General features: G+C 42.5%; 1 protein-coding gene across 3 annotated transcripts in view; it reads left to right on the top strand.

Moving 5' to 3' along the window:
- The window catches only part of zfpm1 (zinc finger protein, FOG family member 1), a 103719-nt gene that overhangs the window by 55580 nt on the left and 29312 nt on the right, over nucleotides 1-18827 (top strand). For all 3 annotated transcript variants that reach the window (XM_064952021.1, XM_064952020.1, XM_064952019.1), the window contains exon 3: nucleotides 584-712. In XM_064952021.1, the coding sequence (XP_064808093.1) occupies nucleotides 584-712 (129 nt within the window). The remainder of the gene's footprint in view (nucleotides 1-583; nucleotides 713-18827) is intronic.

Here is an 18827-nt window from a genome sequence, read left to right as displayed (position 1 = left end):
GTGATTAGAGTGTATATTGTGTCTGTCTGTGTCTTTGTTGAAGGTGATTTGCCTTTATGAGACAGAGAGAAACAGAGAAAGAGAGGGAGAGATCACTAGACATTGTCTCTAATGAGGTTTTCTCTCTGTGGTCCATCTCCATACTGAGGTGTTGTGTTACACAGCTATGGAGGCTTTATTCTGAGGGCTTTGATCAACAGACAGGAACCGCTACTGACAAGGAAAGTCTGTATGGGGTAGATACAATGTACACACGCGCACACTCACTTGTTTTGAAGTGACATTCCATACACACACACACACACACACACACACACACACACACACACACACACACACACACACACACACACACACACACACACACACACACACACACACACACACACACACACACACACACACACACACACACAGATTAAATAAATTAAGAGGAAAATGTATAAATACTGTAGCCTCTGGATGGACATCTAGCCTCTTATGAATTGTCTTTATTTTTATAATGTCTCTAGTATGATATTATACACCAACCCTGTTGTTTGTGTGGATGTCTTATTATTCTAATGTCCTCTTCTTTAAACAGAGCCAAGGACACATGACTGCCTTAGTGCACCTGATGATGAGGATGAGGAACAGAAAGATCCAACTCACACTGAAGAAGAGGGGGAGGAGATGGAAGAGGAGGAAGACGGGCTACATTGGAGAGGTCCAGGTGAGTCAGTTTGTCCGACTGGTCTGAGACTGTGAATCCATGTCTAGTTTTGCTCACTATTTTGTCTTGTTTGTTGTTTAGAGCATGTGTTATGTGTTTTTGTGTCATAATATCGTCTTAACTAAGGGTTAGAGGTAACGGTTCACCAACCCGTGGTTCAGTACATATGGCTGTTTTGGGGTTACGGTTGGGTTGGGTTTCTATACAGCGGGAAAATGAAATGCCAGCAGTTACTGTAGTTAATTTTCATTTATAGAGAAAAATATTGGTATTCCTGATTCCATATATGATCATGAGTCATAATGCCTGATGAAATGCCTTAAATGAAAACACACGATTACTCATCAACAACCACAATGAAAAAAGTGCAATATACGTGTGAAATCAATATGTAAACATGGCTCAGACATCGTATAGGCCTATGCTACGTTTCCTTACAAAGAGAAAAATATGAGCACTTGTGACTCATAAAGGGGGCGTGTCTGTAGCATGGTACTTGTCATTTCCCACTCCAGCGTAATGTGATGGGCTGTCACTGTGAAGTAGTTCTGTAGCCCTGGAGGTTCATCCATCTGTAGTAAGCACAACACAGGGTGCGTTAGCCAATTCTTTGAAAACTTCAGCTTTGCTTATATAGAGCGGGTACTAGCTGTTTGCTGAAATGGGTGTACGGGGGAAGTTTGTAATGTGGGTCGAGCACTTTCATGAGGTGCTGAAACTCACAATTCTTCTCAACCACCGAGAATGGGTGCATATCCATGGCTATGAACATACCTATCGCTCTAGTCATTTCTCTGGCCCAGTCAGCTGCGAAGGGCTGCTTGAATGCAGAGGAGAGACGAAGTTGTGTTGTTTCTTTGAGTTTCTGTCTTGCTCCGCAGGTAGGAATACTGGGGTGATGTCGGCGTAAATTCGTCAGCATGTTTGAGGTGTTGGCAGCTGTATAGGCTATTCTCGTTGAGCAGTGGCAACATACTCTCTCTGTCCATCCCCTTTGTAATCTACTGGGAAGACAAAATGTTCCCAAACTGAAGATTTAAACGATGATGGAGAATCTTCCTCCAGGTTTATCGACCCCACCACTCTCCATTGTACAGAGCTAGTTCCCGGATGCGCCTTACAAAAGGACAGTTTGAAATGCGGCAATTAAGATGAGAATTTTGATTACAGCGTGCGCATAGGCTCTAGTTGTTTTAATGGAAGAGCCTGAAAAAAATGTCTGCTCAGATTTACTCAAGAGGCATGCAACGCAGCGAAGGCATAGCCTATATGCCTAGTGCTTTTTATTTGTTTATTTTTGATGTATTCATTCGGGTTCACAGTGCAGACAAAACACGAGGTCCCCGTACCGAACGGTTCAGTACGAATGCGTGTACCGTTACACCCCTCAACACTTTACTGTTTTGTAAAGTAAGTGTGAGTGTGTTTAAGCTGCTGTGTTATTGTGTAGATGGTGTGTTGTGTCCAGGCTGTAGCCATTAACGTGACAATGGAATTTTATTCAACTTGCAACAAAAACATGTCTTAGAGCACAAACATGGCTCAGAGAAGATAACAAGCAATTGCCATAATTTTATTTTTTTCCTCTCTCTTATCATAGCTGTTTTGTTATTTATTTTTCTTCTCTTGTGTTGTCTACAATGGGTTCAATAATGTAAGGATCCACAGGATCTATCTTTCATATTTCTTTTCAAGCTGTGCATGTGTGCTTGTGTGTGCCCATCAGTGTGTGTGTGTCCGTGTTTTAATTCTTCTAGTTGAGGATGTTTTCATTATCGTCATGTCCCAGCCTGTCCCTTTAACAGTAATTGAAGCGATATTAATTGCTGTGTGGTTGCTGGTTGATGGCAGCACAGTGATGTTAGTGTGATAGGCTTTTTCCTCACAAACTAACTGCCGGGAGAGCGAGAGAGGGGGAGCGAGTGAGAGATAGCCCTTCTATCAGTACTGAAGCAGGCGCTGTCTTTATCAGGAGCACGATTGGCAAAAGGGAAACTTTGACCGGTCTGAATTTTTCTCTTATCGTTAAGAACCCCCCCAACCCCTCTCTTCCATCCACCCCCACCACTGGTCTCTCCATCACCACTAACAACCCCCCCAACACAGACATGCACTCATTCCCTCTTGTTTTTTTCTCTCCCTCTTTTTTTCTGAATGTTAGGAGTGGAGTCATGGTGAACGTGGTCTTGTTCATACATTCGTTTAGGCTCTATCAGCTATTTCCCACAAGCCTCTGGGAGAGGAACATTTTCTTGTATGGAAAAGGCTTTTATCTCCATCTTCTTTATGAGTCTTAGCATTCCGCTCATTCCTTACTGTCACTTAGTTGAACCCTGTTTTTGGTTCAGACTGATATCTGTTTTTGTCCCCTGCCTGTCCATCTGTCTGTCCATCTGTCTGTCCATCTGGGAACAGGGGTTTCAGGTGGTTTAGACTAGAGAGCAGGGTCTGGTCAGGTCCTCACCACAGACATCCCAAGCTTCATCACACCCATCTCCCTCTCCTTCTTACTCGCTCTTTCTTCCTCCCTCTCTGCGTCTCTCTCTCTCTCTCTCTCTCTCTCTTGCTCTCCCAAGCTGTCCAACTTAACAATTTTCCTCCTCACAAATGCAGACTGTCATGCTCATGTCTGCCAGAGATTGGTGCTTACCCTCAATTTATCTGCTTTCTAGATGTTTATGTCATGGCAGCCACGCCTCATGTGGGAAATTGGATATATTCTGTCTTCAGACCCTCTCATCTCATCTCTCTCTCTCTCTCTGTCATAATGAGTCAGTGATGAACACAATCATTCATATTTTTCATACATTTACAGTGTAGAAATATTTTCCATGTCATTTCCAATCCTGGCCAAAATTAGAATGTGAATTAGAATTAGTGTGAATTAGAATTAGAGTGTGAATTAGAATTATAGTGTGAATTAGAATTAGAGTGTGAATTAGAATGTATCTGTTTACACATTATTATTTCAGCAATTCTTTATAGAAATTGTATTTCTATTTTCTTAAACCTATTTAGCTGCTTTATATTATATTGCATTGTGTCTGTGTCATTTCTACTGCCTGGACACTACATTTCAGACAAACAGAAGAAAGATTCATTGTATTGGCTGAAAATAATACAGACCAGAAAAGGAAAAGATTGTAATTCTTCTCATGCCTATGTTTGTCGACCACATTCGTTTCCTGTTATTTGAAAATAGAATTAGACAATTCCCACCAGAATTCAATCAGTATCCAACTTTCTTTCTGGAGCCAGTATATGTTTGGAGACATTGTCCTGTGTAGGGTGCCGTCTTTCGGATGGGACATTGCCCTGTGTAGGGTGCCGTCTTTCGGATGGGACATTGCCCTGTGTAGGGTGCCGTCTTTCGGATGGGACATTGCCCTGTGTAGGGTGCCGTCTTTCGGATGGGACATTGCCCTGTGTAGGGTGCCGTCTTTCGGACGGGACGTTGAACGGGTTTCATAACTCTGGTCATTAAAGATCCCATGGCACTTAATCTTAAGAGTAGGGGTGTTAACCCCGGTGTCCTGGCTAAATTCCCAGCCTGGCCGCATTCCATCATGGCCACCTAATATTCCCCAGCTTCCAATTGGCTCATTCATCCCCTCACCTCTCCCCTGTAACTATTCCCCAGGTCATTGCTGTAAATGAGAATGTGTTCTCAGTCAGCTTACCTGGTAAAATATAGTGTGATTAGTAATCTACACTTTCACCCAACTGATTGATATGAGTATTGACAATAGTTATCAAGAAGTGTTTTGAATTTCTTATTTACGTTCACTGTCATCTATCAAAACATTGCCTTTGTGGCATTTATTTATAGTGAAAATCATGAAAATCAAAAAGATGCTTTGATTATAAGCAATATTATTTTTTAAAGGTGCTTTCTAGAACCTTGGGGTTCTTCGGCTGTCCTCATAGGAGAAACATTTGAAGAACTTGGTTAGAGTTAGTACCATTTTGGGTTCCAAGGGGTTCTACATGGAACCCAAAAGGGTTCTTTCTGGAACCAAAAAGGGTTAATCTATGAGGACAGAACCCTTTTGGAACTGAGTGTAGCTCAAATATCTCTTTAATGAATGATATTCTTGCTATATTTTGACCATTGTCTTCATTCTGAAAGGAATCGTAGAGATGAGGTGTGCGTGTGTGTGTGTGTGGCATGTGTGATGCTATTTCCGTGTAATGGAGTTGGTGTGTGCAATATAGGGAGTTTGATGAGGGTGTGGTGGTGCAGAATAAAAGACAGTGGCTGGAACCCAGTGTCAGGCAGGAATAGTGTGATACGGTAAAGCTGCTTTTTCATCTAGAATATGTCCCGCTGCATGATATGCAAAATAAATTATGAAGATAAAAATATATATATTTTCAATGACCTTGCTGGCTGGAGGGTTTGATATTTTCCTCTCTGCTTCAAATTCTTGATATGCAAATCGCCGTCACAGTAATCCCTTGTGGCTCCCGGACCATCACTCTTGTCTATCCTCTACATACAGAACAGAACAGACCGAGTGTCACTGAGCTGCAGAATCAGACCCGGAGAACCGAGCAGACTGGCAAAAGCATTCCTGCCATGCTGGCATTTTACACCATCCTTATCCTGCAGAGTTATTCAAATGACCACCAATAAAACATTAGGATTATTAATAATTATCAGACAGGGTGGATTTGTTTTGATATCATTTCTTAATATAGGGGAACATGGAGAGGCATAGAATATGCATATCATCAATGGCACAAAAATGATGATAATTGATTTGGGGGAGCAGGTGGTGGAGGTGGGGCTCTGATAGGAAGGTGTGTATAGTAGGTTAGGTTCTCTGTCAGCAGAGGGGCTGAATCTGCATGTCCCTCTATAGGAGATCTCTGCAGAGGGAATTAGACAGCAGAGGGATGAGGGATGAGCTGAACTGACGTGGAAAAGGCAGAGGTTGAACTCAGATGGCTCCTGAGAGGTATACCAAAACCAAAGTATTGAATATATTTGACTCATTTTAATCGTTACTTCATTAACAATTATGACAATTATTATTATGAAGTCTGTTTTTTAATCTGGATGTAAATATGTGGATCATAAAGCAAATTCATGTACCTAACAGGAAGGTTTGGAACATGCCATATGTTTTGGAGGTAAGAGTTTGGGACGATATTTTCCTGTGACAGAGAGCTTTTTCCATCACCATTCAGAATATTAAAGTCAGTAACGTTATTTGGAAAATTTGCATTGCGTGACTTTTTTTTCTGTGGATAGATATTCATCAAGTGGATCTTATTCAAATGAGTTTTGTGTAACAGTTCGCAGTAAATAACAGTTTTACTGTTGCTTGCAGAAGGCAGTGAATGTATCAAGTGTAGCGATAAGACATTTGCATATTGTTTTTCAAAAGAATAAAACTAATAGCACTTCACCTTATGGTCTGTGTAACAGTCGTCGTATGAAGGAGAAGAGGAGGACCAATGCGCAGCGTGGTAAGTGTCTATATTGATAAGTTATTATCACGAGAACACTAAACAAAATAACAAAAGCGAATGAACGAAACAAAACAGTCCTGTCTGGTGTAGACACAGAACAGAAAACAATCACCCACGAAACACAATAGAAAACAGGCTCCCTAAATATGGTTCTCAATCAGGGACAACGATTGACAGCTGCCTCTGATTGAGAACCATACCAGGCCAAACACAGAAATAGCAAATCATAGAAAAGCTAACATAGACAACCCACCCAACTCACGCCCTGACCATACTAAAACAAAGACATAACAAAAGAACTAAGGTCAGAACGTGACAGTCTGCTTCATGGACATCAACAAAAATACCAATCACAATATCGATTATTTTTTAGGACAATAATACTTTGTGTCTTTGATCTAGAGGCTGATTCTCAGAACAAGAACACATGTTTGTTTCGGGACCAATCAAAGTGATTATTTCATGGAAGAAGAGTACTGATTGTGGTGCTACAGTTTGAATTTCTGCACATTTCTGCAAAAGTGTGGGTGTATATGAAGAGTTTATTTCCAAAACTGTATATTCCCCAATTTTTTACATTTGTGTTTTTTCATCAGAAATGATTGTTTATGGGTACCTTCGTGTGTGTGTGAAATATTACTGTTCTCAGATTGTTACTTCTTGTACAACGGGTGGGTCTAATCCTGGAAAATTAAAACTGCATTCCAGCCGGTGTCTATTCCACAAGTTACCACCAGCAAAAGCTATGACGTTGAAATGCCTATTTACTCTGTTCCAACTCACTGCATAATCCACTGTCTCATCAGCCCAGCCAGACAATTTATAAACTAGATTTCCACTACAAAAAGCATAACCTACATTATCTACATTATCTCCCATTTCTTTTAAACTAGCAATTGTTTTTCAATAGCGGAGAATTGTATAAACCTTGCGGTCTTTCGCTCTGACATTTACAACATTGTTTCAGTATTGAAATTAAATCTCCAGCTGCCTCATAATAATGAATGTGTGGGGTCAGCAGTCGGGATGAGACAGACAGGCAGGCAGCTTTTTTTCAGCCAGTCGAAATCATAAATCAGCATCATTTTTAAGGATATGTACAAAGAAATGTCAATAAAAAACAGTTAAAATTAAATGACAGGCAGCTAGTCTGCAGTCTTTCCAGCTTCAGTTTAAAGTGATTGTGGTAGCTGTGTTGTTGGCCAGCTCCTTGGAACAACAGTGTCCTGACTAGAGAGCACATATGCCAGGCGAAATGGATATATCCAAATAAATGTCACTAGAAAACCGCTTAAACAAAAGCAAAAGCAGCTACTTGCTGTTATTCTGGCTGCACTGTTTGATGTGACTGTAAGTTAGCCGTAGTTGGCTAGCTAGCAAGCAAAGGATAAGAACATTACCAGCCAGTATTGCAATGGAATATTTAAAACGAACGAATAGATACAAGTTTAGCAAAAAAAAATATATATATATATTTCACACACATCTAAAATGTATTTAAGTGAGAATGCCCTCGAAGCTGGTGATTGGAGGATATATTGGCACGGTTTGCTGGCCCTCGACATCGCCTCAGGCCTATCAACACCCGTGCCAATATATCCTCCAAACACCGGCTTCTCGGGCATTCCGACTTAAATACATTTTAGATGTGTATGAAATATATACAGTGCCTTGCGAAAGTATTCGGCCCCCTTGAACTTTTGCAACCTTTTGCCACATTTCAGGCTTCAAACATAAAGATATAAAACTGTATTTTTTGTGAAGAATCAACAACAAGTGGGACACAATCATGAAGTGGAATGACATTTATTGAATATTTCAAACTTTTTTAACAAATCAAAAACTGAAAAATTGGGCGTGCAAAATTATTCAGCCCCCTTAAGTTAATACTTTGTAGTGCCACCTTTTGCTGCGATTACATCTGTAAGTCGCTTGGGGTATGTCTCTATCAGTTTTGCACATCGAGAGACTGACATTTTTTCCCATTCCTCCTTGCAAAACAGCTCGAGCTCAGTGAGGTTAGATGGAGAGCATTTGTGAACAGCAGTTTTCAGTTCTTTCCACAGATTCTCGATTGGATTCAGGTCTGGACTTTGACTTGGCCATTCTAACACCTGGATATGTTTATTTTTGAACCATTCCATTGTAGATTTTGCTTTATGTTTTGGATCATTGTCTTGTTGGAAGACAAATCTCCGTCCCAGTCTCAGGTCTTTTGCAGACTCCATCAGGTTTTCTTCCAGAATGGTCCTGTATTTGGCTCCATCCATCTTCCCATCAATTTTAACCATCTTCCCTGTCCCTGCTGAAGAAAAGCAGGCCCAAACCATGATGCTGCCACCACCATGTTTGACAGTGGGGATGGTGTGTTCAGGGTGATGAGCTGTGTTGCTTTTACGCCAAACATAACGTTTTGTATTGTTGCCAAAAAGTTCAATTTTGGTTTCATCTGACCAGAGCACCTTCTTCCACATGTTTGGTGTGTCTCCCAGGTGGCTTGTGGCAAACTTTAAAAGACACTTTTTATGGATATCTTTAAGAAATGGCTTTCTTCTTGCCACTCTTCCATAATGGCCAGATTTGTGCAATATACGACTGATTGTTGTCCTATGGACAGAGTCTCCCACCTCAGCTGTAGATCTCTGCAGTTCATCCAGAGTGATCATGGGCCTCTTGGCTGCATCTCTGATCAGTCTTCTCCTTGTATGAGCTGAAAGTTTAGAGGGATGGCCAGGTCTTGGTAGATTTGCAGTGGTCTGATACTCCTTCCATTTCAATATTACCGCTTGCACAGTGCTCCTTGGGATGTTTAAAGCTTGGGAAATCTTTTTGTATCCAAATCCGGCTTTAAACTTCTTCACAACAGTATCTCGGACCTGCCTGGTGTGTTCCTTGTTCTTCATGATGCTCTCTGCGCTTTTAACGGACCTCTGAGACTATCACAGTGCAGGTGCATTTATACGGAGACTTGATTACACACAGGTGGATTGTATTTATCATCATTAGTCATTTAGGTCAACATTGGATCATTCAGAGATCCTCACTGAACTTCTGGAGAGAGTTTGCTGCACTGAAAGTAAAGGGGCTGAATAATTTTGCACGCCCAATTTTTCAGTTTTTGATTTGTTAAAAAAGTTTGAAATATCCAATAAATGTCGTTCCACTTCATGATTGTGTCCCACTTGTTGTTGATTCTTCACAAAAAAAATAGTTTTATATCTTTATGTTTGAAGCCTGAAATGTGGCAAAAGGTCGCAAAGTTCAAGGGGGCCGAATACTTTAGCAAGGCACTGTATTTATGTTTTTTTATTTTTTATTTTTTTGCAAAACTTTATATATCCATTGTTTAGCTGGAATGGAATGTCCGTATCCTGTACATTTTAACTCAGTGTGTGGCTATGATATTTACTTTTTGAAGAAAGAAAATTGGCTTTTTTATTTTCCCTCTGATCTGGTTGGCAGCGACTGTGGTTGTGTACAGACAGCCTGTTATCTGAGTGGGAGCAGAGGTGCCCAGCATTAGACGGTTAACTCCCGTCTCTACTGCTTGTCTGTACTGGATCTCCAGGGGTAGGGCTTTGGACTAGGCTTGAGGGGATGGGGTGAGGGAGAGTGTTTCACCCTATGGGGTAAGTTCAGGAATGTAGATATGAGGAGAATATTGATCTCTTGATATGTTCTCAAGCATCCACAGTAGAATGATGTACAGAAAGCTAATCACTCCTTGTATTTTGGTTATTGTTTCTTGTAACATTTCTATTGTAGTCAATGATTTTCTCACTCATTATCACTGGCTCACATTCTCATAGGATTGTGTCCCCTTTCTCTATGCCAATTGGACCTGTTGATGCTGTAGAAGTGTACAGTAACTGTGTTGGTTGCCTGGCCTCCTGTAGGCCTGTGTACATATTATAGAGGTTCCACACCTGTTCTGTCTCTACTGTAACCTTGGTTGGTGCGGTGGACCGTGGGACTGCTGTGGTTGAAAAGAAACTGCAACGGCAACCCAATGTGTGTCACATAAACCATTCTAGGCTGCTTGTGTTTGTGTGAGGCTGACTGTCACTCTGCCATCAAAGGCAAATGAGCTCCCTCTTTAATCTGTTCCTGTGAATAAATATGGTAGCCATTACATGTCTCACGGTGGTATAATGAGCTCACTATTTAATGATGGACCTGCTTTAGTTTATTTATCTATAATGAAGGAGCTAGCTAATCCTCAACTCCCCCCTCTATCTATGTTCCCTCTTCTCTCTCTCTCTCTCTCTCTCTCTCTCTCTCTCTCTCTCTCTTTCTCTCTCTCTCTCTCTCTCTCTGCCTTGTCTCTGTGTCACTCTGTTCCCCTCGTGATGATTGATAGGCGAGGGGTATAATCTAAAGGAACATTTCTCACTGCTGTCCCGGCCCTATCAGCCCAGCTGCTCCCATCGCCGATGTGTTAGCGCCTGCTGCCCGAGACAGTGCCATGGTGATTACGACCCTATCAGACGCCTGGCTTCTCTGCAGTGCTAGCCCACATCCTGTCCTTCATACCACGCGTTTCAGTTTGTTCTTTCCCCCTCCTGTCCTCTATCTCTCCCCTGCCAGACTCACACCAGCTTCCCACTCCAGCTCACTGCTCCATTATGTAGTGTAGGTTTTTAGATCTGATGTATGTGGTGACCCTGTCACATGTACTGTGGTGAGCTTGGAGAGGGTGACTGACTGGCCATCTTGGATTGTGGTGTAGCTATTTCTCATCTCAGTATGCTCTGATATGGATTGTTGGCTTGGTGTGCCCAAATGGAAGTATCTCTGGAATGACTGAATGTCCATACAGAACCTCCTCCACTGTGCTTCGATGAATTAGCACCAGGAAATGGGTATTTCTGACACTTTTTTCATGTTCTCCTCTCACAAAAGCTCAATTTCCTCGTACAGTAGGTTCCTCTCACATGGCTGTTAATACTGTAGAAGCAAAGTAGCCATTTTAGGAAGTGGAACAGGAGAGGACTCAATTGTCTCTCCTCCGTTACTGGTACATCCTTTTGCTTACCCATGATTACTGTATATTACAGGAAGCCACTATTATGTTTAAACATTGTTGGCTGTTTTTAGACAGACACAAACCTGCACTATCATTATATAGCACCTTAGGCCTTCTAACTTTAGCTAGTGAATCTGAACATGCGCCTTGACTGTAAAGCTACATTCTCTCATATCAACTTTTCAGGTTTCTTTCCAAGTCTACATCCTGACACAGCTATGATTGAAATGTCCTTCATGAAGCCAGAAGGAGTTGTTGAAGTAGAGTTAATGATTGAATTAATTATCGAAGTCACATACCGTACAATTAATTTTGTGGCTTTGCCCGAGTCTTTTTTTCCTCCATCTATGCGGAGAGAATGTCGAGAAACATTTTCTAATTAATTTATGTGTGATTATCAGGAGAGTTTCTTGAAGGTCTCCACTTTCAATTTATGAAAGGGTAGCAGTGGAGTTAGGGGAGGCTGGAAGAGATGGAGGCAAACACACACACACACACACACACACGCACACTCACTCACTTGCACACACATTCTCTCTTTCTTTCTCTCTCTTTAAAGGGGAGTTTTGGTACAGCTCAGGGGTAGCAGTGGAGTCTTGATCAGATCTAACCCTTCTCCCCTGTCTGTGACCCTCCAGTCATACTGCTGCCCTCGGCCCTAACAATGTTGCTCTGTTTCACAGCTCTCTCTGTTGGTACAGTACAGCCTCCTGGAGACAGAGAGGCATGGGTACACTTAGAAATAAAGGGTTTTAAAATACTTATTTGCCTGTCCCCAAAGGAGAACCCTTTTTGGTTCCAGGGGGAACCATTTTTGGTTCCAGGTAGAACCATTTTGTCTTCCAAGTAGAACCCTCTGTGGAAAGGGTTCTACCTGGAACCAAAAAGGGTTCTGCAAAGGGTTATCCTATGGGGACAGCTGAATGACCATTTGTTTGGATCTAGATAGCACCTTTTTTTCTAAGAGTAGTAAATTTAACCGAGCCACTATTTATGATGACATGGTATTCTTTACATTACCTTGGGCTCCCTGCTGGCTGTGTTTTTAGAGTGATAAAGTAGCCTATACTTAAAGCATAAGCGCTGCATATAAGAACGCTACAGTACTAGTCGTGTATCTCTATCACAGGCTCTTATCACAAATAAACGTATTCAACCACTGGGCTTCTGAACTCAAAATGAAGTTTTGCATGTGAATGTCAGCATTCTTCACATTTCAGTCTGTATTCGCAGGGACGTTTTTTCAACACTGCCTTACCAACTTTGGCCTTACACATGTTTTTCCCCATTTTGTTTTAAATGACTTGATCTTATTTAACATATTTGGATTTTGCATGCTCGGCATCTGCTCTTTCCTAGTGTATGTATTTTGCAGATAAAAGTTCAGCAGTGCAGTTAAGAGAAATTAGTTGGGTAAACAGTTGTAAATGTCAATGATAAAGTTCTGTTGAAGCTCATCTGATTAGCTTGGCGTCGCAGGTGTCTTATCTTTGCTGTGCAACAGGGTGTAAAATGGAAATTATTGCGTCCTGAGCATGAGCAATTTGTATTTTTTCAACTGAACCGATGCTGGCCCCAAGGGACTGTGTTAGACCATAATGTTTCTATATCCTGACTGGAGTAGTGGGTTTGCTTTCTTTCTCTCTATCTCCCACTCTCTCACAGACACTCATATTGTGACTGTTAGCTCTGATGGTCTCTCCAAGCCTGCACCGTAGGGCTGCTGTGTACCGGTAGCAGCCCATCTCTTTTCCTCAGTTGTGAGGTGCAGAGCAGAGAGGGGGAGCCTCCATGCTGAGTGAGTAGGGGAGAAAGCTCAGGGATTTGTCATTCAGCAGAGGTTAAACCCCAGCTATTAGTGCGGGGTCGGAGTGCGGCCCTGATAAAGACTTCCTGTTGTACTGTGTCAAAAAATCAATGGCTTCGCAGCGATGTGCTAATTTGATATCAACAATAGCCTTTTAAAAAAATCAATTAGCCCTGATAGAGGAGACGATGATGTTGGGGAATAGGGGAGATCCTGCTACAGAGGGTTGTGTAACTATTTTTTACGCATTGAGATCCAATCAGATGACTGAGTCCTTTTGAGCATGCTCGACTCCCATAGGATGGTGCAGATGATCATGCGTGTTGTTTTGCAAATGTGACGACCAGCACAACGCTAGGTTAGGTTGGCCTGTTGTAACGTTGATGATGTCATTAATTGCCCAATACCTCAAAGTTCTTGTCCACCTGAACAATTTCATAGACAATGAACTACTGCACAAATATAGGTGTGTCCAGTATGTTGAGAATGAATAGATAAGTGTAAGCTATGTATTTAACCAGGAAGTGCTACTGTATCTCTTTCTCATAACATTGTTTGGGTTATCAAGGCTGAGCTCCAGTGCCCCTACAGGACTGTACTGTAAACTACAGTTGTAGGTATTATGTTAACATGGTATAACTAACAACCCCTTTGAATGATCCATGGTGGTGTTGGTTTACTCATAGGGACATGTAAGGGGCAGAATCCCACTGTTCACTGCCATCATGTCAATCTGACAGACTTGTAAAACTACTTTCAGGTGTCTGTTAGCACGTATGTCTTTTACATAGCTTGAATGGGATGTTTATGCTGCGAAAGTTGGAATTTACCACAAAAATCCACTTGAACGGCCCTCAAACTGGTCATTCAAGTGGGAAACTTGATTATCATCCTGATCTCCCACTTCTCCCACATGCAGACCTCAATAACAGCATTTTCGGCAGTTAAATGCAACAACAAAACGTTATTTATGAAAAAGCAATCTATTAATTTGGGTTTTGAACACTATAATTTGTTTACAATCACGATAGCTGTACCTTTACTTTATGGTTTATGCAGCTTCCTGGCCATTAGCCAATTGGCATTTCTCAATGAGGTCAAAGCACGTGAATGCATACAACTTGTGTTTACTACTTCACAACTGGTAAATTCCCACCTCTTGCTTGGTTACAAACACAGCATTACCTGAAGCTTTCTTTGTTCCTCTTGAAGGATTCAGAGAGGAAGTGGATTTGCGTGAATCTGTTAAATTGCCCATGTGCCATGAGGTCACAATCCCTCAGGGTCTTAAAGAAAATAACACATCTAAATAGATTTTTTATTCAAATGTATGGCCTCGCTTTTGCAGTATTCTCCCTCCAGTACTCCCTCTTCCTCCTAAACTCCCTCTATCCCCCTCTGTCTACTCATCGGGTAATTGCATTAGTCATTTCATTAACGATAGGGTGATTGTTTTATTGTCTGCTGTTGTAAAACGGACAGGACGCCCCAGTGGCTGGTGAAGCAGCCATATTGATAAGGCTTTGTGTGGACACTGCCAGAGTGGAGCTCTATTGATAAGGCTGGCTGATAGGTCTGTGTGGACTGTGGTGCAGGATCCCTATTGATTAAGCCTGGTCCTGCCTGTGTTTTGTGGGCACTGTCTGTGGTCCGGGCTGTGGATATTCTTGAGGTCTGCTGTGTGGGGGCATAGAGATGGTTTAGAGGCAAGGAGAGGGGCCAGCATATCAAGCGGAGTGGCCAAGCAGCAGGGCAATGAACAGGGCTGTGGGGCTGTAGAGATGGTGTAGAGCCTCTACAGAGGGTCCAGTATCAGGCTGAGAGGCGAGCGCAGGGCATTGAGCAGTATTGATAAGAACCCCAGGTCATTATGGGGGTTTGTGGTGTGCGGTAGTGGTAATTAGCAGGGATTAGAACGGTAGGAGGCCCTGCGTAGCGTAGCACCGTGCTAACCTGTAGGGATTACCCATGTGCAGTGATTAAAATGGGCCTCATGATCACTCCTCAGTGGGAGGATAAAACTGATCTTGATTTTTAAGCCACCTGTTGGATGGTGTGCCCGCGCGGCTGACCGTGCGTCGGCAACTTAGAGCTGGGACCTCCCATCCAGGTTACCTCCCTGTGTTACAGTTGGCAGAGAGCGGGGAATGGGGCTTGGCTGATCATGGAAGGATGATGGAATATTTTTAGGTTCTAAACACCGACACTCAGTGTGGTCTCTGTATTTTTTCACAAAGGTAAAATCCCAGCAGACAATTTCACAATTAGGTTAATGGTGGTGTTCATGCTGATAATGCATCATGTGACCGAGGCCAGCCAATATCAGGGCAGCAGACTGGACATTGATGGAGTGTTGAGATTAGTTGGTCAGAGTGTGATCTGGCCAGGGGTGCTGGGAGATATGCCTGGACACTGGACTTCAGCCTCGCTGATGTGGACAGGAGACTTACACAAACACATCAAACGTATGGGAACCACATGTTTGACACCGTTCCCTGAATTCCATTCCCCACATTACAATGAGTCCGTCCTCCTATAGCTCCTTCCACCAGCCTCCACTTAGTAACAAACTCATAAGCTTGATTTGTTCCAATCTCCTTCTCACTACTGCTCCTTCATTTTCCCCCTCCTTCCCGCTCCTCCACTCCTCCCTCTGTCTCTATCTCCCCCTCTCTCTCCTCCACCCCTCGCTCTCTCCCTTCCCCCCTCTCCTTTCCTCCCCCTCTCTTTCTCCCACTCTTGGCTGTGGGAAAGCCATTTTTATCAGCATCTGTCTGTTGTTCTCTGGTGGGGATAGATACAGAGAAGATAGATGAGTGTTTTGACATAGAGAGTGTTAGACAAACACTCTTATCAGCCTGGCACTTTAGCCCGACCCCCGAAAGAGAAGCTGAACCATGGAGGAGGAGGGAGGGGGCACAGAGCAACAGAATCAACATGGAGGGAGAGGGACAGCAGAACGTGGTGGTAAACAGCAGGTTCCAATGGTACTGCACTGTAGAGCACCATGGCTATGGGGGCTGTGTCATAGGACAGCTTACTGTAGGTACTGGACTAAGTGAATTTCAAGATTCCTTTCCTAATCATTCCTTTTTGAGAGATGTGTTTTTGTTTAAGCTTTTGAGATCCTACCTTTGTGATCCTACTTTTGAGATTCTGCTCTGTGGGATTGTAAGGGATATGAGGGTGATAGTGAAGGGCTCTCCTCCTCAGTGGCCTGAGGCTCCCTCTGTCCAAGTCTCACACTAATGCCTTGACTCCCATGTCTTTTTCGCAGTTATCTCCTAAGAGGAAGTACAAAAGTTTGCTTGGTTTTGGCCAACTCCTGCTCAGTCCACTCTGTGCTCAAGGCAACACCACACCCCCCCTAGTGTTGGAATCATCAGAGCTCTGGCCATGACATGACATAGATTAGGGATGGGCAACTTTGATGGGACACAAAAAAATCTGTACTCATTATGAGAGGGCCGCAGTACCTCGCAGGTCTGTGTACCCACATCCATCCCCTCACATGCAGTCAACTGATTTGTGCAATCAATCAATTTTTTGCAGTTAAACTACTTTACCCACTTAAAGGTTTTTCACGCTCAGTTTCCCGTGTGTATTAAGAATGGTCCACCATCCAAAGGACATGCAGCGCAGCCAACTTGACACAACTTTGGGAATTGAGGCTGTTCTGAGGGTAAGGGGGGGGGGGGGGTGCTGATAATGCCCTTTTAGTGCAAGAGCTGTTTGAAAAGATCTCCTGACATTTCTGCCTTTTTTGGTGGGATTGAGCTTAGTTAATAGACAAATAAGAAAGAGTTCCAAACCTCTCAGCCAATAACAGCTAGTTTTCAGTTTTCTCCTCCCCACTCAGACCACTCATAAACGTCTGCATTGGACCTTTAACTACAAGCATTATACCAGTAGTCAGGGCCGGCAGTAACCTTTTGGGGGCCCTAAGCGAGATTTGTTTTGGACTCCCCCCACCTCGCGGGCAAAACATTATACTGGCCCCGTCTTGACGGCAGATATATATTTTTAAAATGTAAAGTTAATTTCCTGTAATTGTACACATTTTGCTATAAGGCGTAGAGACATTTTTTGTGCGTTCGTAAACTCAAGAACGTTGTCACGTTGTCCGTTCGTAAATTGAGAGCGTTTCACTCTCGGAGCGTTCAGAGCGCACACTGGGCGCGCTCTGGCCGAGGAGTAGGATTGATTTGAGCGTTCTGTTCTAACAACAGCAGTCAATCACCCAAGCTAGTTGGCTAACATTGGCTAGCTTGCTAGCTACTTCCAGACACAAATGAGAGAACAGTTAACTCTGACCATTTTACTCACCCAGCAGAGCGGGTTAGGCTGTTTTTATGTTATCCAAAACATTGGTGACTGCTGTGCTGCTGGCAACAATTTAATTACGCTTTTTTTTGCCAACGTTTACTGACACTGGCCATATTCAATGGGTGTTGAGCGTTTGTAAATTTGTCTGTGCTCGACCAGCTACGTCTATCGACAGTTGTCGCAGTGACATCATGAACATTCTATTGAAATGTCTACTTGCATAGGAGTGTCTTTTGTTTAGACATGTAGCTAGCTAGCTAAACAATGAACCTAAATCCAAACTCATAACATTACTAGCCTGCGTAAATCTGCAGGTAGCTAACCAACCAGGTTCAATGTTAGCCAGCTAACATTAGGCTATAACTAGCAATGCAAATGGCTCTGAGATATGAATAATATTACTACACAGATCATACATGTAACGTTAGCTAGCAAGCCAGCCAGCTAATGTTAGCTAGCTAGCAAACAGTACACTTTAACTTGACAAAATTAGAAATTTGTAATATCTGAAAATGTAGCTAGCTAGACTCTTACCCATATACATGGATGGACGCTTCACCCTCTCTGTCACGGAGGCCATGGTTGCCCTGAGTTTGAAGATGTAATCCGGAGACAGCTGTTTTATACAACACAGCCTTCTGTGTGTTCTCTTTTTGACTATGTCTGCATATTTGCAATCAAATGCCAAAGTTTTCTCCATCTCCTTAGTTGTCATACTCTAATTCCACCGTGTATTTCACTGATTTCAAAACTCGGTCCTCCAGAAAGTGGAGAGTAACACTTATGCAGTTCTACTACGTGATATCTTTCAAAGAATCCTCATTAGAAAGGGTTACCTACACATACTGACCAGCTCATATTATAGACAGATTGCGTGCTACATGGCAGACCAATCCGAACTCATCTCTCGGCATGTCCAGCCCACTCATTATCTCAGCCAATCATGGCTTGTGGGAATGTTGCTGTCTTTTACGTGGCTAAACCAACTTAATATTTGTATTTATATTTACAGATAACATACACATTTGTTATTACGGCACATGAAAGTTCACATGTTCCAGAAGGCATTTCTGCCAAAAAACGCATTTTGATAAAAAAATAAAAGTTTACATTCAAATGGCTCTCCTGTGAAGTAGTGACGCGTGACATACGCCTAGATTTCTGAAACAAGTCACATATATCTGAAAGTGACTAACAAAATGAATGGGGGCTCCCTGGAGGTCAGGGTCCCTGGGCACTAGCCCTGCATACTTGGTCAGTATTTGGCCGTGATTACTTAAGTTTAGATAGCTGGCTAGACTAACTTACCAATTAAAAAATGGTTAGCTGGCTAATTGAACAACTGTCAGTAACTGATATAACAATAGAAAACTGCTGATGCACCTTGTCTATTCTACTATTATAACTCTCAACAGTAAATTGAGACACAACTGAGTTGGTTTTGTATGGCTTTGTATCTTGTTTGCTTGTGGGACCTG

The sequence above is a fragment of the Oncorhynchus masou genome, chromosome 31 (assembly GCF_036934945.1).
Source record: "Oncorhynchus masou masou isolate Uvic2021 chromosome 31, UVic_Omas_1.1, whole genome shotgun sequence".
Classification (NCBI taxonomy): domain Eukaryota; kingdom Metazoa; phylum Chordata; class Actinopteri; order Salmoniformes; family Salmonidae; genus Oncorhynchus; species Oncorhynchus masou.
This window is presented reverse-complemented; position numbering and strand designations above follow the sequence as displayed.